Source organism: Musa acuminata, chromosome BXJ1-9, assembly GCF_036884655.1.
Source record: "Musa acuminata AAA Group cultivar baxijiao chromosome BXJ1-9, Cavendish_Baxijiao_AAA, whole genome shotgun sequence".
Taxonomy (NCBI): Eukaryota; Viridiplantae; Streptophyta; class Magnoliopsida; order Zingiberales; family Musaceae; genus Musa; species Musa acuminata.
The window spans coordinates 8,447,501-8,470,855 of NC_088335.1; the positions used below are offsets into that span (position 1 = coordinate 8,447,501).

At 40.9% G+C, this 23,355-nt stretch overlaps 4 protein-coding genes and 1 long non-coding RNA gene across 9 annotated transcripts; 2 read left to right on the forward strand and 3 right to left on the reverse strand.

The window, feature by feature from the left end:
• Nucleotides 1-149: 149 nt before the first annotated feature.
• Nucleotides 150-1,637, reverse strand: LOC135592991 (uncharacterized). The gene is made up of 3 exons (XR_010479319.1): nt 1,599-1,637; nt 325-582; nt 150-222 (listed from the first exon to the last, which is right to left on the reverse strand). It is a non-coding gene; the product is annotated as an uncharacterized LOC135592991 (long non-coding RNA).
• Nucleotides 1,638-2,734: 1,097 nt separating this feature from the next.
• Nucleotides 2,735-5,657, reverse strand: LOC135592993 (large ribosomal subunit protein uL10c-like). The gene is made up of 2 exons (XM_065082764.1): nt 4,979-5,657; nt 2,735-2,957 (listed from the first exon to the last, which is right to left on the reverse strand). The coding sequence occupies exon 1, from the start codon at nt 5,569-5,571 to the stop codon at nt 4,999-5,001; it is 573 nt and encodes a 190-aa protein (XP_064938836.1). The 5' UTR covers nt 5,572-5,657; the 3' UTR covers nt 2,735-2,957; nt 4,979-4,998.
• Nucleotides 5,658-6,100: 443 nt separating this feature from the next.
• LOC103997743 (heat shock protein 81-1) lies at nt 6,101-9,270 on the forward strand. The gene is made up of 3 exons (XM_009419054.3): nt 6,101-6,338; nt 6,439-6,861; nt 7,488-9,270. The coding sequence occupies exons 1-3, from the start codon at nt 6,213-6,215 to the stop codon at nt 9,036-9,038; spliced, it is 2,100 nt and encodes a 699-aa protein (XP_009417329.2). The 5' UTR covers nt 6,101-6,212; the 3' UTR covers nt 9,039-9,270.
• Nucleotides 9,271-11,352: 2,082 nt separating this feature from the next.
• On the forward strand, nt 11,353-18,644 carry LOC135583239 (uncharacterized). Of its 4 annotated transcripts, XM_065082768.1 has the most exons (5): nt 11,353-11,481; nt 12,741-13,091; nt 13,710-14,868; nt 15,549-17,927; nt 18,019-18,152. In XM_065082768.1, exons 2-5 carry the CDS (start codon nt 12,946-12,948, stop codon nt 18,022-18,024), a joined length of 3,690 nt encoding a protein of 1,229 aa, XP_064938840.1. In that variant the 5' UTR covers nt 11,353-11,481; nt 12,741-12,945; the 3' UTR covers nt 18,025-18,152. The 4 variants fall into 4 exon arrangements, with proteins under 4 accessions (XP_064938840.1, XP_064938837.1, XP_064938839.1 ...); XM_065082765.1 differs by having other exon boundaries at nt 11,354-11,481; nt 15,549-18,644; XM_065082767.1 differs by having other exon boundaries at nt 11,400-11,492; nt 15,549-18,644.
• Nucleotides 18,645-19,618: 974 nt separating this feature from the next.
• LOC135592994 (uncharacterized CRM domain-containing protein At3g25440, chloroplastic-like) lies at nt 19,619-22,956 on the reverse strand. Of its 2 annotated transcripts, none has more exons than XM_065082769.1 (4): nt 22,736-22,956; nt 20,900-21,344; nt 20,227-20,628; nt 19,619-19,976 (listed from the first exon to the last, which is right to left on the reverse strand). In XM_065082769.1, the coding sequence occupies exons 1-4, from the start codon at nt 22,837-22,839 to the stop codon at nt 19,821-19,823; spliced, it is 1,107 nt and encodes a 368-aa protein (XP_064938841.1). In that variant the 5' UTR covers nt 22,840-22,956; the 3' UTR covers nt 19,619-19,820. The 2 variants fall into 2 exon arrangements, with proteins under 2 accessions (XP_064938841.1, XP_064938842.1); XM_065082770.1 differs by lacking the exon at nt 22,736-22,956 and having other exon boundaries at nt 20,900-21,074; nt 21,197-21,335.
• Between the last annotated feature and the right edge of the window lie 399 nt (nt 22,957-23,355).

A 23,355-nucleotide genomic window follows, 5' to 3' on the forward strand; every position in this document is an offset into this window, starting at 1 on the left:
AGACATGAATTAAGTGGACAAGAAGGGGGAAATGACAAATAGTGTTATAGAATTTATCTATATGAGATATTAAAATTAGGTTAAGAAGCATACACATGTGCTTCTTGGTGAGGTTGACACGTCATCACCACCAGGAGGGCCTGGTTCAGGCTTTCTTCCTTCCTTCAAAGCTTTCCTTATATCTACAGCTTTCCAAACTGCATACTTCTGCTTCTGCTCAATCTACAAATGGCAAACCCATTTTTTGAGCATGGACATGAAGAAGTTTTTTCCACTCTAAGGAATCAAAACAATAAAGGAGACAGTGCTGCCTGCTAAACTTACTTCAGGATGAAGTTTACCAAATTGATTCAAAATCTCAAAGAAAATGCTGGCTGCATAAAATGTTCTTGCAGTATTCCTGTAAGATCCACAGAATTAATTTGGCTGCACTAGTAAGACAGAATGTACAACAAATAACTGCATAAAGTACAAGTCAGCTCTCCCAGCCCGATCTTGCTTATCTGCCTTTGCAAAAAGATTCGATGCAAAACCCTCCACATAAAGATTGTCATCTGGTCCTAATTTTAACGATTTCTTGTCCTGCAGCAAGATGCAGCAGTTCCACAGGAACAAAGAGAAAAAAATCTAAATCAATAATGAATTCCCATATCATAATGCATTGCACAATGCTACAATTGACAGAAAATATAAACAACTAAATGAAGAAAAAAATCTACGCCATGTATGAAGTTTATTGCAGAACATAGCTTAAGTAGATTGGTGATAGACTTGATAGAAAGATCCACTTGGCCAATATCATGGTTTGGCGTTTCAGGTACCAGACCCTTGCTGGTCTCTCACCGAATGGGTATGTGCCAATGTACCCATACAGTACACTGACACATACGATGAAATTTCTTTTAGGCTTTGGCTATACATGGTGTTAGGAGGCACATGCCAATGCCACAACACAACACGTCATCCTACACACCGCCTGGTACATACCGATCTGAGAAAAATGTAAAACCATAGAGCATATTTATTAGAGTTTCTTTGTTAATGCTCATCAGTTCATGAGTGGTTGTAATACAACCTTCCTTGACAAGAAACAAGTACTGGACATTGTTCTCAAGCAAAAAGACATGTCACATATGAAACTAAAGTAGCTACTTTAGCAGCAGGGCACCCGTCTATATGTTTTATGCATGTGGGAGAGGCACACGATGCCCTAATTTTTATGAAACATCCATTTCCTCAAGTAAACACAGTAGATGTGCTCAAACCAGCCCTCCTGAGGCGACCAGGTCTCTTTCACATAGTGTAATAGTGTGGCCATCATCAGTTCACGAAAGGTAACCAACAAACACAATCAATAATTTGGACTTTTGAAGCATGATCACCAGGTTTCCACAATGAATCAGGTAGTTATAATAATCTTCAGAACATGAATTCTCTTATCATGCATTCTATTAACACACACACAATCCAATTCATACCTAATTAAGTGAATGAACACAAGCGTATGTACTTGACGCAGCAGAATTCTCACAGAAGCTGCATTGAAGAATTAAAACGAGCGATGAAACTGATGATAAATAGGAAGAAAAAGACGGGACCTTCTCAAGCTGGTTCATGAGAGAGACAAGGATGGCGTCGGTGGTCTTGGTGCGCTCTTTCTTGGGGATCTTAAGTCCACGATCCATCGCGTACAGCCGACCTATGAGACCGATGGGAGTACCGACAGAGACTTAAGGAATCGTGAGAAATATATGGCGAGGGTTTCTCTACGCGGACTCACAATAATAGGTGACGATGGGCTCGTGCTTCTGGAGCTCGTCAGCTCTCTGGAGATATGGCAGCAGCACCTTCGCTGGCTCCGACTCGCTCCCCCCTGCCATTACACCTTTTTATGCTGTGGTGATGCAGAGATCGATCCCGACGCGAAGAAGACGAAGAAGAGAGATCGAATTGGGGAGCGGAGAGAGAAGAAGTATTTGGGGGATTGATCGATCGATCGCTACAAAGTTCGGAGTTGATATAGTGGTGTCCGGGTTGGTTAATTCGAGACGAAGGAATAATTCGAGACGAAGGAACTTGGGAGTAGGAACCGCTACAGAAGGAATATATATATATATATATATATATATATATATATATATTCAATTATAGTTTCTTTGCAGATGTGCCAAAAATATTGTAAATTTATTTAAAATAATATAACCAATATAAAAGCCTCCTTAATTATCTTTATTGCTAAACCAATAACAATCCTTTTTTTACTGAATAATGATCCTATTTAAAATCTCATTTTTGTATATGAGATGGTTTCTATTGGGTTTTGAATTTATTGTTTCAATTATAGTATATTTGAATTATTTAATTGAGGTGTCAAAAAATAGTATAAATCTATTCAAGAATACTATAATTGACTACTGGCCCAACGATTCTCTCGAATACTATAATTGATTATCGATGGATTAATTCACCTATAAAAATACTGTTTCAATGCACCTATTCAAGGACATTTTGACTGTGTTTGACTAGAAACACTGTCAAAATACTATGATGCATATCCATTATAAAAATTGATATGCACTCATAATCTCAAACAGCACTCATAATCAAAGCAATTCAACCTACTTCCATGAGAGTGATCCTAAACTATTGATTGCCATATGTTCTTGAAACTGGATCCTTTGTGTTCTTGTACATTAATGTAAAATTACCAATATAACAGACCAAACATAGTCCATAGAAATGCTCAATTTTAATCATGAGCTGAAACCTTAGAATAGCAATCAGTAATGAGAACTGGTTTTCCACTGCATATGTCTGCGTAGATTTAGTAAGATCCAAGTTCAAGTTTATGAAACAGCCATAAATTACACACCAGCCCATTGACTTGATAGCTGCTAGGGCTAGAACCTGCTTTGATGCTAACCGATGACCTACAGAAAGCAAAACTGGACCATCACCTGCACAAATTGCATAAATGAAAATTAGATCAATGAAATATACGACGTAAAAAATATAGATAAAGGCAGCCGTAAAAAATAGTGCAAGAAAACATGCATATGAATTTTCGGTCACCACCAATCCAAAGTCACTATGTTTTTTGAGTTTTGATCAGTTTGGCCAAAACAAGAATTCATTTCTATTTAAATTATTGTTATATGTAAGTGAAATATAAATTAGGACTACTAACATGAATTATCAGTGGTAATTGATTCTGTCACCAGGAAGGTCTGCTCGAGACAAACAACAAGACTCGAACACTAGATCTGTTGATTGGGAATTTTATGCTTCACTTCATGCTAAATAACCCCACTAATCACTTTTCATGTCTGCTTGGAACAAGTATAAAACCGAATCTTAAAACAGTGACAGGATAACTCAATAATAACACAAGAATTATACACCTGGTATTTCAATTTTTACCAGAAACTATCATTAGATTAGGTGACAACATACAGTTGAGCACTTCATACAGCGAAAGTGGTCATTTTTCTGTAGTTTTGCATTTAGGAACTTCAACAAAATTGCCTCCAGATGAGAACCAAAAGTGGAACAAAATTCAATACCACGGCCTGACCCCTTGCTACAATCAAGAACATTAACTCAAATTTACAGGTTTGAGAAATAATAACAAGAGATCGATCTACAAAGGAGAGAAGTACAGTGTCCAAAGAAAAACTAGAGGACCTCATTGCTAGAACAATGTAATCCAACTAAACAATGATGATGATGATGATGATGATGATAATTCTGAGGTAACATTTTTTCCCTATCATTAAAATCAAGAAACAATACTAGACCACTTTTTTATTCTTATTTAAAATAATGTAGTCTCAACTGAAAGATTAATCTTTTAAGCTCAGACAAAGCTTTCAAATAAAAAAATCATTAGCATATACTATCTCGAGGAAGCTTAGGATGGTAAATCTTCTATCTAGTCAATCTTAACGACTAAGCCTATCAGCATTGTTCACACTTCACAACACATTGTCGGCTGGTTGATAAGAATAACTGAGCACCTTGCCTCATCATATAAACATAAAAAAAAACCACACAAGCCCTGAATCTTTAGATCTATAACCTGATGGTCCTGATCTGTTATATCTTTTTCTAATTGCAGCATGATCTCCACAACAAGGTCCACTTATAACATCACTGGTGATTGATTCAACAACCAGAAAATAAGTTATACAGCTCAAGGAACAATCCATACGAATGATATTGCTCCTAATTTACCTTAAACCGAAAGTTTCGACTAGAAAGATGTGTAGTTTGAACCTAACATCAGCTTGTTGATGTTTTATTGAATTACATTAAAAAACATCTTTACCATCTAAAGAAACTATCACATTGTAAATACAGCCGCAAACAAATATACCAAGTAGAACTGAGGATGTTCAAGATTTTCTTTTGGCTTGACCCCGATAACTTAGGGCCACAAAGGCACAATGAGCCACCACAACACCATATGTTAAACACTTCCATCTTACATAAACTCAGATATATAAGAAGATATATGTACTTTGTTACCAAGTATTGACTATCTCTCCATTGTCATTAACTAAAATGTACATCAATAACCCAATTTTCTGTGTCTTATTATAACCATATTTTATGTATAGCATGCTAATGATAATACAACATCTTGCCAATGTGAAGTTAGATTGGAAATTTACATAATCCTCCTGAAACCCACACCACGGTAGCCGAAAGTTTTCCGTGTGCACCATGGGATTAGAAAGAAGCAATATCTGGGGTGCCGGAACAGATTATACAAGTCAATGGGCTGTTGTTTTAAGGGAGAAATCTTAATTGCCAGTGGCTCTATTCATTGGAATGTATCTTTATACAGCTTTCATTAGTCAATGGTGAATTTAGATCCCCCATTGGGATCACAAATATAACAATAACTCAGCACTCAATTGGTTCAAATCAAATACACAGCAAGCTAAAGACGAGAAAAAAGGGGAAGACAACATACTGCAATCAATCGTCGAGCTTTTAATTCTCAGAGGCGGCCGCCGCCGCAGCTCCTTCGGCAGCCTGATCAGCATCCGTGTCGGGCGCCTGCAAGATGCTGAGAAGCGACACGGCGGGCGTCTGCAGGCAGCCAAGAAGATAGGCGTACGATTCCATACGGGTGGGCATGGTCTCGAGGGCCTGGAAGTCGTCCGGACCGTAAAGGCGACCCTCGAAGACAGCCCCGGTGAAGTCGTTGAGAGCGAGCTTAAAATCGCGCTGGAAGTCGCGGCAGGGCTTGAGGGCGGGGGGGATCTCGTCGGAGTGGACGAAGAGCCAGGCGTTCATGCCCTTGGCGCAGGGCCGGAGGGGCTCCCACCGGGTACCGGCGATGGCCTTCTCCACCAGGGTGTTCTTGGCCACAATCAGCTTGGCCGACGGGGGGAGCGCCCCCCGGAGGGCCTGCAGCTGGCGCACCGTGAGGCCGTGGCACCAGATCCCGGCCAGGAGGTGGCAGTTTTCCAGCTCCCGCCGCACCATCTCCTTCTTCATCCTGGAAACCGCCGCCCGTATCGGCGGCAGAGAGGTGGACACAGCGGACCGCAGCGACGCCATGAGCCGCCGCCGAAGTCTACCCGCAATGCAACGGCGAGAGGGCGTGCACACAAAAATCCCAGACCTAATAACCGGACGCGAACCGTGAGCAAGATGGTCCTCTGCGCTTTAAAACTCGCGTCGTTTGATCACATGCGATCCATCTCGAATATGAAGGGTAAGGATCCTATTCCAGATCTACGCATGGTAGTATCAGAACGAATGACACGGGCTACGGCGCGCCGCTCGTTGATCCTTTTGCTTCGTCGCGCCCAATAAATGAAGACTTCGAATTGGACTAACTACATTGAGAAGAATATAACTATATTAAGAATAATATTTACATTATGGCTGATATCAAACATGCAACGACAACATTAAGCGAATAAATTAGAATTCTCCTTAATATAATTCGTAATATCCATCATAAATATTTTGTCGCCTATCATGGATTAAAGTAGAACACTGGTCCGGTCCGGGCCAGCTCGATCCGCACAAACTCGGCCTCGTACTCGATATGCGCGACGTCACAGAGAAAGATCTACAAATGCGCCCCCTTTCCACTATATATTCCACTTCTTCCCTCTCCACCCATCCTCGCTACCCGAAGCCCTAGCGCCGAAGCCCTTACATCTCTACCTCGATCCATTTTGAGCGAAGCCATGGCGGCCGAGACGGAGACCTTCGCTTTCCAGGCGGAGATCAACCAACTCCTCAGCCTGATCATCAACACATTCTACTCCAACAAAGAGATCTTTCTTCGTGAGCTCATCAGTAATTCTTCCGATGTAAGTTTCATGTTCTTTTAAGATCTTAGTCCGAGGCAAAAATAATTCTCATTTTTTGTTCTTTCCTTCGTTTTTGTTGCTGATATTGGTGTTTAAACAGGCGCTGGACAAGATCCGATTCGAGAGCCTCACGGATAAGAGCAAGCTTGACGCCCAACCAGAGCTCTTCATTCACATCGTCCCCGATAAGGCCACCAACACGTTGTCCATTATCGACAGTGGTATTGGCATGACAAAATCCGATCTTGTAAACAATCTCGGTACCATTGCTCGGTCAGGGACCAAGGAGTTCATGGAGGCGCTGGCCGCTGGGGCCGACGTCAGTATGATCGGGCAGTTTGGAGTGGGGTTTTACTCTGCATATCTGGTAGCAGAGAGGGTCGTGGTGACCACGAAGCACAACGATGATGAACAGTACGTCTGGGAGTCACAGGCCGGGGGTTCGTTCACGGTTACCAGGGATACCTCCGGGGAGAGCCTTGGAAGGGGGACAAAGATCACCCTTTTCCTCAAGGAGGATCAGGTAAACACTTTCCTGTAGGCCATAATTCTTGCAAGTATTATAACATTTTTTCTGTTTTTTATCAGTGTGTTTTACATGATAAGAACATTCGCTTCCTGTCATTATCTCGAATTTGCATTTGGATCGATATATATTGAAAGCTGATTATGAAAGGAAGTGACCAGGGGATTGAAATTGTTATTTGTTATATCCCTCATACTGATATTTCTATACCCATAAACTTTAGATTTTATGTGTGATGGTAAGTAATTTGTTTCTTTGTTCCTGGTTATGTAGTTTTAGGCTACTGCATTCTTACTTATCTTTGTTATGTTACAAGCCTAAGCTATGATCTATTGCCATATGAATATGTCCATGTTTGGTGATGCATGAACTATGTTTCATCATTTTGAAACAATATAATAAGCTACTCCTTGTTGATCGTGTCTTAGCCTTTCTTCTCTAAAGATTACATTTGCTTTGCTCTATGATTTCTTTCTTGGCAACAGCAACTAGGTTTCTCCTAGTGTATTAATTGGACAGTTCTAAATGTCTGCTCTTGTTGGAGATTCCCGTGTGAAAAAAATCCTTATTGATTAATGTTAGCATATGAATGTTGTCTTGTGCTTTGCTTTGATGAATTGCAGTTGGAATATCTAGAGGAACGGCGCCTCAAGGACTTGATCAAGAAGCACTCTGAATTCATTAGCTATCCCATTTCCCTGTGGACCGAGAAGACCACAGAGAAAGAAATTTCAGATGATGAGGATGAGGAGGACAAAAAAGATACCGAGGAAGGCAAGGTGGAAGATGTTGATGAGGAGAAGGAAGAGAAAGAGAAGAAAAAGAAGAAGATCAAGGAGGTTTCTCATGAATGGTCTTTGGTCAACAAACAGAAGCCTATCTGGATGAGGAAACCTGAAGAGATCACAAAGGAAGAGTATGCTGCCTTTTACAAGAGTCTCACTAATGACTGGGAGGAGCACTTGGCTGTGAAACACTTCTCTGTAGAAGGCCAGCTTGAGTTTAAGGCCATTCTTTTTGTGCCAAAGAGAGCTCCTTTTGATCTCTTTGACACAAGGAAAAAGCTCAATAACATTAAGCTTTATGTTCGTCGTGTCTTCATTATGGACAACTGTGAAGAAATAATTCCTGAATACTTGAGCTTTGTCAAAGGGATTGTGGACTCTGAAGACCTTCCCCTTAACATTTCAAGAGAGATGCTCCAGCAGAACAAGATCCTCAAGGTCATCCGCAAGAATCTGGTCAAGAAATGTATTGAACTCTTCTTTGAGATTGCTGAGAACAAGGAGGACTACAACAAGTTCTACGAGGCATTCTCAAAGAATCTCAAGCTTGGAATCCATGAAGATTCTCAGAACAGGGCGAAGATTGCAGAGTTGCTTAGATTCCACTCCACCAAGAGTGGGGATGAGCTGACTAGCCTCAAGGACTATGTTACACGAATGAAGGAGGGTCAGAATGACATTTACTACATTACTGGTGAGAGCAAAAAGGCTGTGGAGAATTCTCCCTTCCTTGAAAAGCTGAAGAAGAAGGGCTACGAGGTTCTTTTCATGGTTGATGCAATTGATGAATATGCTGTTGGTCAGCTGAAGGAGTTCGAGGGGAAGAAGCTGGTGTCTGCAACAAAGGAGGGGCTGAAGCTTGACGAGAGTGAGGATGAGAAGAAGAGGAAGGAAACCCTGAAGGAGAAATTCGAAGGGCTCTGCAAAGTCATCAAAGAAGTATTGGGTGACAAGGTGGAGAAAGTAGTGGTGTCTGATCGTGTCGTCGACTCTCCCTGCTGTTTGGTCACTGGAGAGTATGGATGGACTGCCAACATGGAGAGGATAATGAAGGCACAAGCTCTCAGGGACTCCAGCATGGCTGGCTATATGTCTAGCAAGAAAACTATGGAGATCAACCCAGAGAATCCCATCATGGAGGAGTTGAGGAAGCGAGCGGATGCAGACAAGAACGACAAGTCAGTCAAGGACCTGACACTGCTGCTATTCGAGACGGCTCTCCTCACATCAGGTTTTAGCCTTGATGACCCCAATACCTTTGGCAACAGGATCCACCGCATGCTGAAATTAGGTCTCAGCATCGACGATGATGAAAAGGTTGAAGACACTGACATGCCGACGCTGGAGGATGCTGATGCAGAAGAGAGCAAGATGGAGGAAGTTGACTAATCTGGTCCAAACTTTGCCTCTTGAATCCTTTGGCACTTCTTAACAGCTTAAGAGTCTCATGGTGCTGTAGTTTGGTTCTTCAGGAATTTGGTAAACCTTCTTTGCGCCTTAAGGCAAAGAGGTTCTTATTTCTTCCACTTATGCATGCTTGGACAACTTCTGTTATTTTATGTTAGATCAGTCTATGATTTCACAAGTAGTTGATTAATTTGAATGGCACAATTTATAGGAAGTTCCTTCTGTTCCCAATTGCCTAAAAGCAGCAGTAATTTAGTGCTAAAAGTCCACAAGAAAGCATGCAGATGGATCCACAGATGACATGGCTGTTCCTAGGACCTCTGAAACAGCTTCCAGGAGCTGGCCCTTCTCAAGACTTTTCAGCATGCAGTGACAAACCATCTGCAACTCTTTGGTCAGAGTGCTGAGGCATGCATCAGTGTATCCACCGGCAGCTGCACAGATGCAATCTGTCATGTCCAATAAGGTTACATCCCTCTTGCGCATCACCCCATGTTGCAAATTAGTAGCAGCAGACATAGGTTCATCTTTTGAGTTCATGGTAAATGAACGTTGAGACAAAACGTATTTAGAGAAATTAATATATTTAACATATATATTTGTATAAAAAAAATCAAAAGCACACAATATTATTTGCTGTGATGAAAGCCCATGATACATGATTCTATAACCAGGATTTAAGGATCTTTTCACTATTTTGTGATTTCTTTCATGACTTCCAGCACTTTTTGCCTTGTTTTCTTCCCGAGGTGCAAAGATTGGACCCAACACACAAGTTTTAGCATCATAATGTTATGAGCATCTTAATCTAATATTCATTTCAAAGACCTAAGATTTCTATCTTCTCCTAGTTGTTCTTATTTCACAGAAAATGATTTGTCTGCTAAAAAGAAACAAGCTGAAGGATGCTAACTGCTGCTGCATTTGAGTTGTTTCCAGTCTCCATATGATGCAATAAAGATTAATAGAACTCTCACAGTCATGTGATGATAAGCCTGAATCCAATCTGTAGACCTCCAAATTGATGCCTTTTTGTTTGTAGAATTAATAGAACTCTCATATTGACTATAGACATCCAAATTAATGACTTTTAACTTTGTTTATTATATATTCAAGTCAAGTTCAACATGATCAACTTTTCTTAATGCAAGACCATCATTTTTCACATTGCCATGTAAAAAAAAAAAGGAAAAAAAATCATTGTTCTAAGTCACCATGCAACAAATAATCTCCATCCCTTCTTTCTTCACAAGTTGTTGCACACTTTTTAAGAACCCTAAAAATGGACCTTGGTCTTCCTCCTCAACACCATGCATACATCACACACACACCCCTTTAGTAGTCAAAGTAATGTTACTTTAATCAAGTGCCTCACTTTGTGGTAGTCTTGTTTCAATGAACGAGTACTCGACAATTTCCCTCAAGAAAGCCACTGGCATTTTGGTCAGATCAGTATTCCAGTGGCATATCCAAGCTATCAATCAAAGAGGAGGGCTGCTTTGTCACAGAGCTCCATCCTTGTCTATATCTCTTCTCAAAAACACAAAAGAAAGAATTATTTATTGATTTCAATATATTTGAAGTGAGTACTGACAAAGTTCCAATAAGTTTTTACCCATGTACATCCCAATTCAATGAATTTGGACCACCTTAGATCTTCCACAACATGTCAGGGGAACATAGCATCCTCTTCTTGTTTATATAAAATAACATTAACTTGATAACTATGATTTTTGTTTAAATACATTTATCCTACTCTTTCTTTGTGGGTTGAAGTGACCAGATTATTCAAGTTAAGATTATATTTCACAACTTAAGATGTATTGTACAGCATAAAAATTGAAGAAATCATGCTACCAAACTCCTTTTGTTAGATAGCATCTAAAAATTTTGAGAAAGCAAGAGAGTAAAAAGAGAAAGAAATAAAAAGAAAATGTAGGGAAAGCAGATGCAGGTTAGAATTCTGAACTTGCTAAGGTGTGCTCAGAAGGTGATGTTTGAATGCAATCATTGATCTCAGATAGCCTTGGCTTAGATACTAAGCTCTCAGCTCTGAGGGAAACCAGAGATGATCCCCACCTTTGCATGTTGGGCATATCATTTCATTGGAAAGTACTTGCATGCTCAAGATAAAATTGATGGTTTTAGGTTGAGATAGGGGCATGTTGGCCAAGTGAAACTGTAGAGAAGGGGAAAGGCAGTGTCAAGAGTTGGCACCTCCACATTTCACTCGTGAACAATATATCAGCAAAAGATAAAAGTAAGAGAGAGAAGATTAAAAAATAGATATTAGAGATGGTACAGCATAGGACATCCTCCATTTCCATTGCTCTCTCTCTCTCTCTCTCTCTCTCTCTCTCTGTGTGTGCAGTTGCTTGTTGCTGTACAGGCCTGCCTCTGGTGGAGAACCTGATACCATTGATGTGTGAGTGGGTGGTGTGTTTTCATCTTTCATTTCCTCCCATCTTCTTCTGTGAGTGGAGGAAGAAAACAAGACCCTCTTCTTTCTCATCAGCTCTTCCTCTCCTTTTGTAGAGTAGGCAGCTCTACAGCTGCACTTCTCATCTCAACACTGCTTGATTTTTTTTCCTCCCTTTGGAGTCAAGAGTGGGTAAGGCATGGACATGCTGCCTTTTGTGTGAATGTGTGTGTGTGTGTGTGTGATTCTTTTTCCTCTGCTGCCATGGGTTTTCATTCCTATCTCTTGCATGTAATTTCTGTTTCTCTTGGACCCTCTGAAGGTTCCATGTGGGTGACCGTTCATGGATTTTCTTGGGATCTTGCTTTGGTCACTGCATCAGTTTGCATCAGCCATGTCCGTGTCCTTGTTGGGATCTTTCATACGATCGACCTCTCTTCCCCTCCTCTCACCTTTCTCTTTCCCATCCTTGAAATCTTTTGCTTGGATCTTGGATCTGTGCGGGGTTTCTGGTACCTCTCAGGAAAGGGAAAAATCAACAGCTGGATTTCCTTCAGATTTGTGTCTGGATTTTTTGGCCCAAGATGCGTGATGACCTTCTTCTTCTTCTTCTTCATCATCTTTACCAACACTTTTGTCCGGTCTCTTCTACTTGATCCCCTTCTGTTCCATCCGAGGAATCCAAGGCCCTAAAGATGAATGGTAACCCTCTCATGGCTTTTCTTTCCTTCCTTTCTCTTCCATCTTATTTTCCTTCAACTTCCTTGCAAGATTTCCCCCGGTGGGTGGCCATGCTTTTGATTCTCCTCATTCTCGGTACTCAGGCCCTTGGTTTCTATTCTGTTTCCCTTGGAATTTGTTTTCCACCCATCATTTCATGTGCAGGGCTTCTGCCATCCTCTCCTTTCTACCTTCCTTCCTTCCTCCTCATCTGCTAATTAACTGGTTTATTTTTGGAGGGTGTGGGTGCCCCTGCAAATCTCCTCACCCCCATTCATCACATAAAATGACACCTCTGCAAGTTTCCCAACCACATGACTTTTGATCTTCTTTTTGCATGGGAGGCCTCAGGTGCCTTGGTCTTCAAGGAGCCTGATCTGTAGTCTTGGGTTTGAAGTCCCCCCCAAAAATTCCAGTCTCGTGTCTACATGAAATAATGCTCCAGAAGTCTCCATCTTGTATCATGGGTCCTGTTTCCTCCCCTAATAGGTGACTTGCTCCTTTTTGATTACTAAGTTTAGTTTTCTTTTTGTTTAATCTTGCAGGCATCAAGTCAGGTGAGAGGTTGCAAGTTCTCCTTTGTGGGATTTTACTGTTCTCCTACTTCTTCTGAGGGGTTGCTTGGGAGCTCAAGTCCTTGGTTATGCTGGAGGCTAAGAACAAGAAAAGGTCCAGTAGCAATAGAGCTGTTGGGCTACTACTCCAGTTAGAATATCTAATAGGAGGAAAATTGGAGCAGGCCTTCTTCAGATGTTATCCGCTAAAAGCCCTCTAGATCCTCCATGTTCCTCCAAGGTTCCAGCACCGAAGACTGGCGAGAGGGTCTCTGAAAAGCTTGCCTCCCGGGAGAGGGATCCCATTCTTGGGCAGACACCAACTCCTAATTTCTCTATAAGGTAACAGTTCCCCGGAGCACTGCCTTGTGTTGGTGTTGTGCTGCTAAATATTGCTTGCATCAATCAGATTAGATGTGTTTATTTCCGGAGGGCCTTTCGCTAAAGGTTTTGGTTCTTCACTTACAAATCTATTGGATGAGGACCAACCTTTAGTGGATCTGAGCTCATTTTTCGCCAGACTATTGCCATTGATATCCATCACAGGCCTCTGGATATCTAAAGCAATCAGGAATGAAAGGCTTGATTCTTCTTCTGGTGGATGATTATGGTTTTGATTTTCTTGATATGTTATTAATTATATGGGCTTAATTAATCATATCATCTGATTAACAAAAGTTGTCCTTCTAGCGAAAGGTGACAGATTTAGAGGGTCATGGCTTTGCGGAATGTTTGTCTAGTTCCTTGATTAGTGGTTCATTTTTGTATCTAGTCTTGGCAACTAATGTGTGGTGTGATCTGAACAAGTTCACTGGTGAAATATTGTTGTGAATGAGATTGACCTCCTTTTTGTGTCTATGCTTGGAAGTATGGAGTTGTGTTTGATCGTCTAACTTTTATGCCTTGCTTGCAAAAATATATCTGAGGCTTGTTCTTATAGAACTGTTGCTTTGTTCTCAGGGATTATGTTTTCACATCAAGGAGCAAAGGCATCGAGACGAGCTGGCCGTTCACGCAGCATTTCTTGCAGCTTTGCTTGAAGCATGGTGTCAAAGATCTATTGCCACCCTTCGAACCTCCAGATTTGGTGAGAGTCCAGTGTTGGAGCAAGGGAGTAGAGTCTCAACAATCTGTAATCCACCCGGAAATTGAACAGATCCCAGTGCATATTGGTCCTCAAGAGAAGGCCGTGAATATAAGACGGGACTTGTGTTCGCCGATAGAGACACAACCTCCAGATGGAAGGTCAGCCACTTGTCAGAGGTTTAGGACTGATGAACTGACTCATTCTGGTGCAGATATCGGCTCGATAATTACTCGTGATCAAGTTGAAGGGACTTCTGCTGCGATTGGTGGAATTTCATGCTCATTTGCTGTAAATAGAGATGTCTTTGAAGCGCCTTCAGATATAGACGTTGTTGAACCCACCAAAAAGCTTGGAAGCTCACACGAACCATCCGAAAAGAAGTGCAGGTTGATAGTCAGATTGGGTGTCATCTCCGACAGTAGCCGGGCAGAGGACATAAAATCTAGCTCCAGTACTGTTTCAGATCCTATGGCTTCAAAGGTTTGTCCGGTTTGTAAAATGTTTTCTTCCACTTCAAACACAACTTTGAATGCCCACATAGACCAGTGCCTGTCGATGGAGTCCAACACCAAGTGTTGTTCAAGCAAAGTCGTAAAACCAAAAGCGAAACCAAGGAAGAAAAGATTGATGGTGGATATCTATACTACTGCTCCTCGTTGCACTCTCGAAGACCTTGATAAGAGGAATGGTTCCCACTGGGCTGTTGAATTGGCATTTGCAGCTGCACCAAGTGTCGAAGTTGACACAGAGACAAAGAAACCAAAGTTGGTACTGGTGGGTTCTGGAGAGGGCATAAAGGAAGGAGCTGTATATGTTGATTCAAATGGTGTAAAACTAGGAATTTTATCCAAGCTCAGTAGTACATCACAGTCAAAGGAAGAACTGAAGTTGCAAGAGCATGACAAAGTCGTCAGGACTGGCAAAAGTTTTCTGATCGGCAAAAAGAAACATTTCAAAGCAAAGTACTCAAAGAAGATGAAAATGAAGTCACAGAGAAAGAAGTTGAATTCATTTATGCTGTTGAAAGCAAAGGTACTTTGACTTTCTTCATCCAGAAATCTATGGCTGCATTTGAGTTCTTGCACAAACACTCTTCATTACTTATATCATTCTAAGCAAACTCTTTATGGAAATTTCAAAGTATTCTCTTCTGGTTTGATGTATTCTTTAATATGCTGAACAAGTATATTGTTCACTACATCTCTTCTATAGTTAACATAGTATCTAGAAACATGTTGAAATCTTAGATGTGCTTAAGTCTGAAGCAACATCCAGTTTATGAGTTCTTGACAAAGAACCTGCCTACTGCTTCCATGGCCTTGTTTGTGTTACATTTATTTTTTCTAATATTTTTACAGCTGGAAGTTGGAACTTGTGACTGTTTAAGCCTTCACTTTTCTCTCATTTCAAGCGTTCTCATCATGATCCACAGCTATAATCATACCAGTCACTACTTCAAATTTGTACGACTTGATGCTTTCCAGCCTTTTGGATTTGTGTCTCCGATCGTTGTATTTCTTTCCTGTCTGGGTATATTCTTCAAATAGCATCCCAGACATAATTTACAATCTGGGTTTTCTAGCATGTTTTGTGTTTATATGGTTATTTTATGGCTGAATTCTTCATCCTAACTTTTTTTTATCAGCTTTAATTCTACCTGTGTTGTTCATGAGGCCAATTTGGTGGCATGATTTGTATATTTGTTTGATCAGATCCAAACTTCAGTCGAAGGAGATTGTGATGGAGAAACTCATCATGAGAATGGAGAATCACTGTTACATATATCAGATCCAGGAAACCTTGCCAACAGTAGGCCTGCGTGTCTAAGGCAGTGGATTTGTTCCAGACGATCAGATCTTCCAAAAAAACTTGCCAGCAAGAATGCCCATAGTGCATCAGATAATACTGCACTTGTTACCAGGAGCATGCTGACCGAGAATAGCCGACCAGATGCTTATATTTCTTCTGTTTCCTTAAGCCATCACTTGAAGTTTTCTAGGTTATCTGAAGATTTGACCAGCTCTCCAGGATCCAAAAATATCGATATACTGTCTAAGACGGTCCACCCCATGGATGATGACATGAAAGTATCTGAAAAGCTAACTGTCTCAGCTTCCAGATGGTCGTCTGAAAGCACTGAAAAAAATAGCCTTCTACCGAGAGTATCAAAATCATCAGGGAATTTTGAGTCTTCTTCACGAACCGAAGCAAAGGAGACTGCTCCGAGTATTCAACGTCGACCTGATACTTCTTCTGACAGGACAAACATACCTTCAATCCACTGTCCCTCTGCAAAGGACCAAATCGTTTCTACTCTGATGAAGAATGACTTGGTTAGAAGATCACCCTTCAACCTACAAGCAAGGAAAGGTGATCTAAGTGTGAAACCTGATACTTGTAAGAAGTTCCGTAAGCATAGATCCATTTTAAGGAGTGGCAAGATTAGAGCAAAATTTCAGTCAGCTACCAATGGAGTGCATAATAAAGGTGTGCTTGCACCTGCTGCTGATATTGCAAGAGCAAGTAAAACACTAGGATCTTGCGAATTAAATCACTCATGTGTCGTAGGATCTGGAACAGGAGAGATGACGAATGATGCATTGCCAGGCACGAATGATGTCCCAGAATTTGATAAAAAAGATGAGGGAAGCACACTGGAAGAGCAGAAACACAGTAATCATCTTGAAACCAAATACCATGGTCCTGATGTTCAGAATTTAGATATGCAAGTAGAGGTCTTGGACTCTGGAAATCATGTCAGGAAACCTTCATCGGAAATGGCTGGTGGTAATCTTCTTTCTAATGATACTGTGTGTTCAGAAAGCCTGCAAGCAGCCTCTGATTGCCAGTCTATCTCAAAAAGTGAGGTCAACACAGGACAATTAATGCAAATATCTGAGAAGCAAGTGGTGTTCTTTGGTGATACTTCCAGAGAAGAAATTGATGGACAAAACATTCAAATGGCAGACAAAATGGAAGATAGAGGAGAAAAAGACTCTTATGCAGTCCAGCTTGTGGAATGTACTGTTGAAACCATGTCCATCCAGGAGTCCAGTGGTTGTTCAACCAGTCATGGGAATGTGGGGCATGAAATCCGCCAAAAGAGCTCCTCGATAACCTCAGTTAGAACAACTACAAATGAAGCTATGAAGTTGGCTGGTGATGGTGAACCATGTGGATCACCTGATTCAACTGCTTCAACCATCTCGCTCCCCTCTCCAAAAGATCTCAAATATACAGATTCAGATGCTAATGTATTTGCATCTGCTATCAATGCTGAAAATAAGTTGGGCTCGATAGATCCATTAGCTGAAGATACTGTAGTATCTGAAGAAAGAAATGTCAAGGAGAGGAATGAAGAACTTAAGGTGAATCTACCAGCAGAAATATCTGGTTGCATGGTAGATGATAAGACTTTCTGTTGCTCATGTAGGGAGAGCCTTTCAAGAGAGTTTCAAATTTTACAACCAAATGCTACTCACAGGACACCCAAGGTGAAGCAGGTTTCCAAGTTGTTCGCGAGGCCAAGAGTCTCTTCCTCTTTTAATTCATGTCAAAATCACAGAATTAATACCACAGTCATCTCCAACTTGCAAGCAGCTGGTCAGCCTGCTACCAGCAAGGGTTTGTCAGATTGTGCAGTCAAGGTTCCAACTTGCAGTGTTCTAGGTTCTGCTATCCCATCATCTCAGTCACAGAACCGGTCAATTTCCAATCCAATCCTTAGGCTGATGGGTAAAAATTTGATGGTGATGAACAATGAAGAGTTTGTGCAACCTCAAAGAACAGTTCTGGAATACCCACCAAATGTAAACTTCATGTCACCTCTTGGATTTGCTTTAAACACCAATCACTCGAAGCAGGAGAATTTTCGATACCATCACAAGATCTTCAGCGGGCCTCCGGCCTTTGATGCAACTGCATCGGTGGGTGAGCACCAATTTCCCATATGCATGTCTAGCGCACAGATGGCTGGTTTTTCAGTGACTCCCTTGCATACTGCTTTTGTGCCAAGACTTGATCACCACACTTGGCAAAAGAATGCATGCAGAAGGTCCAACTCCTCTCCAGCTTCCTGCATAATGAATGAGGTTCTTGTGATCGATGACTCTATTGAATTTGAGAGACGACCAGTCACTTCTCTGAGCAGTCCAATAAATACTTTGCCTTTTGCTACTTCAGGTTTGAATCCTTTGTCTCAGAGGCCATTTTCCTGCGTCCCTTCGCAATGCCAGATTAGATATCTTCGTGGTGGCTCAAGGCCCTTGTTACCAAAACCATCCACTGGAATTAATGCTAATTTGACGAAGAGTGGCAGCATTACAGAAGGCCATGGTCCTCTACTCCCCAGCCCCTTTTTGCTCCAAACTGCTACCGCTGCTCACATGCAGTCATCAGTATGTTACTCACAGTTGCATGGGTCCTAAACTGTACAAAAGTGCTTGCGGAACCTCTGTCTCAAGTTCTACTTTGCAGCCATTGTTCCAGATCTTAGCTTACTTGACTGAGTACCCTCCGATCACGGTTGTCTTGCAGCAGATTTCTTGCTATACGGTCTTTCTAGCAGCCATGAAGCATCCTTTGGAACAAAAAGAACAGAACCAACAGGAATGTGACTCTGAGTTTTGAAACACTTCATGTATCAAATTTGATGTTCTAAAGGCCTTGTTGGCTGCGACGGTAAACATTCTGCAAAGTTGCAGTTTTGAACTTGCCAAAGTACATGTAAAATTCTCAATAATCCATGCATCTGAATCCTTCCAAACTCTTGTGTGAAGCTTCTTAGTACTACTGATGCTTATAGTGAATTTTGAATTGGGGTAGTGGTATTGGTGGGTTCCTGTGGTCAATTTTATTTCTGTTCCAAAATGACTATGAAGTGATCAATAATTGTTTATGGTTTAAATACTCGAATAAAAATCGTACTTGAAATTTTCTGTGCCCCATGATCTCTCTCCATCAACATGTTATGATGTGTATTCAGATCCATTTCAGCTGCCCAAAATGAAACAAAGCTACAGAGTGCACTGAAGAATAATGCAGGATGATCCGACCATTAAACCTGAGCTTTCACTGCTTTCATTCGTCTACTGCTGTGGACGTGTGGATCTGACATCACAATGGATTCATGAGTGAGTTGTAACGCTAAATACAACGAGCTCTTTCACGCTAGTTATCCCATTGCGTGTATATTAATGGATTAAAAAATGATCCATCGCCACATGAAATATAGCCGTTGCAATGGGAGAGGTGAGAGATGGAAGGAACAAAGCCTTCTTGCACGAACAGTAGTAACACATATGGGCAGTACGACAAACAGTCGAGAGAGAGAGAGAGTGTGTGTGTGCAATGATCTGATTCCTTCTGGTGGCATGGCGACAGCCATCGTTTCTTGATGCCGCTGTTCGACGTTGGACGACACCAAAAAAGCTGCCCATCCACTCGTTACCACGTGCCGACACCGAGGGAGTGGGGCCCGGCAGCCAGTGATCAAAGCCTGGGGATTTGGAACGCGTCGATTGGCGACGCGGGTGGAACAGTGCGTGCGTCAGCCATGTCTCTTCTTCCCTGTGAGGGGCAGCGGTCCACCGTGCGGTGAACGGAGGGGAGGAGAGGGGCCATTAATGGCGTTTACCGAGTGCCATCCATGTGTATCGCTTCCCGTAGGTACGGGCAGCAGGGGAAGCCGTACGGTTGCCGTCCTTCGCGTTTTCGAGTCCTCTATCTCACTCTCTCTCTCTCTCTCTCCCTCTCTCCGTCCGAGGAAAAGCGAAGAGATCGATGAATATAATTTGGACATTTTTCATGTGCCTTTTGCTGCTCACAACAATACTGCCTCCACATGCCTTGTGAAGAAGACAAAGGTAGGAGTAGCGGATATCTTAAACACACCGATCGGTTTCGAAATGGAATTTTAAGGAACAGTTTCCGGTAAAAGATGAGGCAGAGAACAAATCAATCACTGTTTCGCGGATTTGAGAGTGCTACTTTTCTTCGCCGGCCGTGCTTTTGGTGGTAATCTCTTTGTTCTTCTGATACAACGCAACATGCTTATGGTACTCCTCCAGTTCCTGCTCCAGCTTTTCGATGAATTCACTGGTGTGCTCCAGAGATTGCTCGAATCTATATTTCTCCAGAGCCTGTAAGACATTTCAACGAAAAATAAGTATTGTGAGGATTAACTAGTTAGTTTATCATTTCCGAAAAGTACGACAGCAAAAGAACCTATGAGATTCAAAAATCCATTTTGGCCAGATGAACATGGAAATTGATTGATTGGGTGCTTCTCCAGTTTGTAGCATGATGCGAATACATGGATTCTATTGCCGATGCCAGGGGTCATATTACCATTGGATAATGTACATGAATGTTATAATCCAAGACCATTACCTTCTGCTTAGAAAGTGTACCAGGAGGTGACATTATATCAGGTTGCACATAGTTCTTCCCCCGGTAAAATATGATGGTGTTGTTGGCCTTTACGTCGATCGCGGTACCCTTGCTGAGCCGGGCCAGTTCTTGGGCATATTCATGGATCTGACCATGTCTGCAAGGCCTGCAGACTACTTTTACTGTTTCATGCTTCTTCCAGTGGAGATGCATGTTGAGAACCACACCGCCAAACACTCCTCGCCGCCCGACCGGAACATAATTCTTCTTCTTTTCACCGGTTCGTCTTAGGTAAAACCACTCTTCTTCAGTGAGGATTTCGGGATCATGTACTTGCTCCGGAGCTTTCGGAATCTCATATTTCCTCAGCTTCTCAATCAACCATTCTTCTTTTCTTTTTGCCTGAACAATGAAAATGCTGGCCTAAGCAGAACAATCTACTTATAAAGGCACGAAAAGCAACAAACTGAGTATATTTTATAAAAAATCAATTGACCATTAAAAATCAACATTCATTAAAGAAGATTATCAAATGGCATATCACTGTACGTATTAACCCGTGGAACTACAGATAGAAATATAGAGAACTATGAACGACTATACTGAAGTTCTACAGCATGAAATGAGTGTTTGCAAGAAGAAATAGAAAGACTCGAATGCTTACGTATCAAACCTTTTCAAGCTTGTACCTAATTCTAACTTCAGGATTTGGCGACTTCATCTTCTTTTTTGCCTTCAATCGATACCATTTGAGCTCATTTAGTTTTGCTTTTCTTGACATCATCTTTCGCTTTTTCGTTGGCCTTGATTGAATTCCTGGTTTGGGATTTGGTATACCGACGGAAAATCTGGCCACATCATCATCTGTGTTAAGAGTCACTAGTGCATTGCTCCTAAATCTGATTGACTGCCACCTTTGTGGGTTAAACGGATTATATATGATTGGTTTGTGATAAATCAAAGAAGATACCAGAACGCAAGATGAAAATGGCATATCCTTGTATCCTCTTGGACCAGAACATGTACACATTGAAAGACGTGAAATGCATGTACATCTATGCATATGTGATGTCCAATTCATCAAGTAATATCCATTCCTGAACCCCACCAAAGATGTCCTGCAAGAAACATATCATAATTTGCAAATGCCGTCCAAAAAATCACCATGTAAGAAAACTTAATAGAAGAGAAAACACGCTCAAAATCACTTGTGTCTTTGTATATTTAAAGCAACAAAAGGATTTGAGGAATTATACAATAGCAGCTCTATCAATAGATACATCGAGCAAATTCCTCTCTGTATAACCACCAGACACATCCCAATAAGAGGTTTGCATAACAATGTCGAACAGAAGTAGCATCAACAAGTACACTAGCTGACTTGGTGGAATGCATTAATCAAGATTTTCATGATACGGTCTCATGGGGTTTTCCAGGAAAAGGCTCCTAAAACATTCACCGCACAGTAATAGCATCAAACTTTTAGTATGTTAAACTTACATACAGGGCAGATAAGCTCCTAAAATTGACAAAATATAGACTTAAGAACCATTAAGAATCCTTGTGGAATGGTCTGAAAGAAGGATATCCTTATGATAAATGGAACTGGAGACTACGAAGCCGCCAACCTATGGATGCTTATTTAATCTAAAAAAAATTAAGAATGCAGTTCTGTTTATGATTTAAGTTTGATGAAAGCAAGGTACAATAATGCAACAAAGAAAATTTAAGCTCCACATTTAAAAAAGATAAACAAGATAAAAAAATATGCAAAAGAAAATTCCTAGTCTTACAAGTATGGCAATAAAATTCCTAGTCTTACAAGGCCTTAAAATACTCAAAGCAAACCCCCCTGCCCTGAAAACAAAACAACACATATGCACTCAGAAAAAAAACAAGAATTATCTCGAGGCAACAAACGGGTAACTGAACTCAATCAAGCTCAAAGTGCACAAGAACAATAAGAACAAACTAAGAAGCTTGAACTCATCACGAGTACATCTACTCTTTAATAGCATAGGAAACACATGTTAGGACAAGAAGCAATTCCGACAAGGTTATGAAATTTGTATCATGTCATGAGGATTATGAACATCCACCTTTCAGTCATTGATTCACAAAAAAGTAGCTATTGCCTTCTCAAGCACAGTCAAAAACTCATTCCAATAGGTTTACTGTTCAGACACTTTATAACTCCTCAGATGTCAAACTTCGATGGGAAGAGCAGCCAAAAGATAACCATATTAAACAGAATTCACGAGAATCATAAAAGTAAATGCAAGAAAAATTACATCTTTCGTCAAAAAATCACTGAAGAATATAAGATATTGAAGGAATCAAACAGATACAATAAACGGATTCGCCTATTATGAACTTGAAGAGAAAAAAAAGACAGAGAAAACGAAACATCTCTCGAAAAGTTCTACCAAAATGCTCCATGCAGAAAAATAATCGAACAAGAAGGAAGACAAACACAGAATTTATCAAGGAAAACCGAAAAAGGAATTACCTTGTCGGATTAGAAAGAGGAATTCCTTGACGACCGCACCAAGAAATCAATCCACGGAACAATCCGATACTCTTACTTCTCAGAAACCAAGAAGCAGAAATCATGGGAAGACGTTGCGTCTTCTACTGATTGCCACCACCAGCGAGGGGACGGTGCTGTTCCCGGCAGCGAGGTAAGCGGCGGAGCCCGAGTTCAGGTAGGGTTTTTCCCTCGGATATGTTGGGATTTGAGGCCTAGGCAAAAACAATTTATTCTACCCGATTCTAATCGCACCTTATGGGTCCCACATTTCTTCAATCACGGAACAGGTAATTTAAAGGGTACACGTAAACGGGTAAGGAAAGTATTGTTCTTCTGTGATCTATGAGTCTATGAGCGAATTGGGTTGATTTATTGAAGGCAATATATATATATATATATATATATATATATATATATATATATATATATATATATATATATATGTATATATATGTATGTATATATATGTATGTATATATATATATATACATATATATACAGGTTTATATATGTATATATGTATGTATATGTATGTATATATATATATATACATATATATACATATATATACATATATATATACATATATACTGCCTACA

Bases quoted from the DNA above. Each gene is read 5' to 3' on its own strand.
- LOC135592993 (XM_065082764.1), bottom strand. From the start codon at position 5,571: ATGGCGTCGCTGCGGTCCGCTGTGTCCACCTCTCTGCCGCCGATACGG.
- LOC103997743 (XM_009419054.3), top strand. From the start codon at position 6,213: ATGGCGGCCGAGACGGAGACCTTCGCTTTCCAGGCGGAGATCAACCAA. The intron at 6,339-6,438 runs GTAAGTTTCATG...GTGTTTAAACAG, and splicing joins TCATCAGTAATTCTTCCGAT to GCGCTGGACAAGATCCGATT. The intron at 6,862-7,487 runs GTAAACACTTTC...GATGAATTGCAG, and splicing joins TTTTCCTCAAGGAGGATCAG to TTGGAATATCTAGAGGAACG.
- LOC135583239 (XM_065082765.1), top strand. From the start codon at position 12,946: ATGTTATCCGCTAAAAGCCCTCTAGATCCTCCATGTTCCTCCAAGGTT. The intron at 13,092-13,709 runs GTAACAGTTCCC...CTTTGTTCTCAG, and splicing joins ACTCCTAATTTCTCTATAAG to GGATTATGTTTTCACATCAA. The intron at 14,869-15,548 runs GTACTTTGACTT...TTGTTTGATCAG, and splicing joins TTATGCTGTTGAAAGCAAAG to ATCCAAACTTCAGTCGAAGG.
- LOC135592994 (XM_065082769.1), bottom strand. From the start codon at position 22,839: ATGATTTCTGCTTCTTGGTTTCTGAGAAGTAAGAGTATCGGATTGTTC. The intron at 21,345-22,735 runs GTAATTCCTTTT...TGTTTCTTGCAG, and splicing joins CCTCTTTCTAATCCGACAAG to GACATCTTTGGTGGGGTTCA. The intron at 20,629-20,899 runs GTTTGATACGTA...TTCATTGTTCAG, and splicing joins TTAGGTACAAGCTTGAAAAG to GCAAAAAGAAAAGAAGAATG.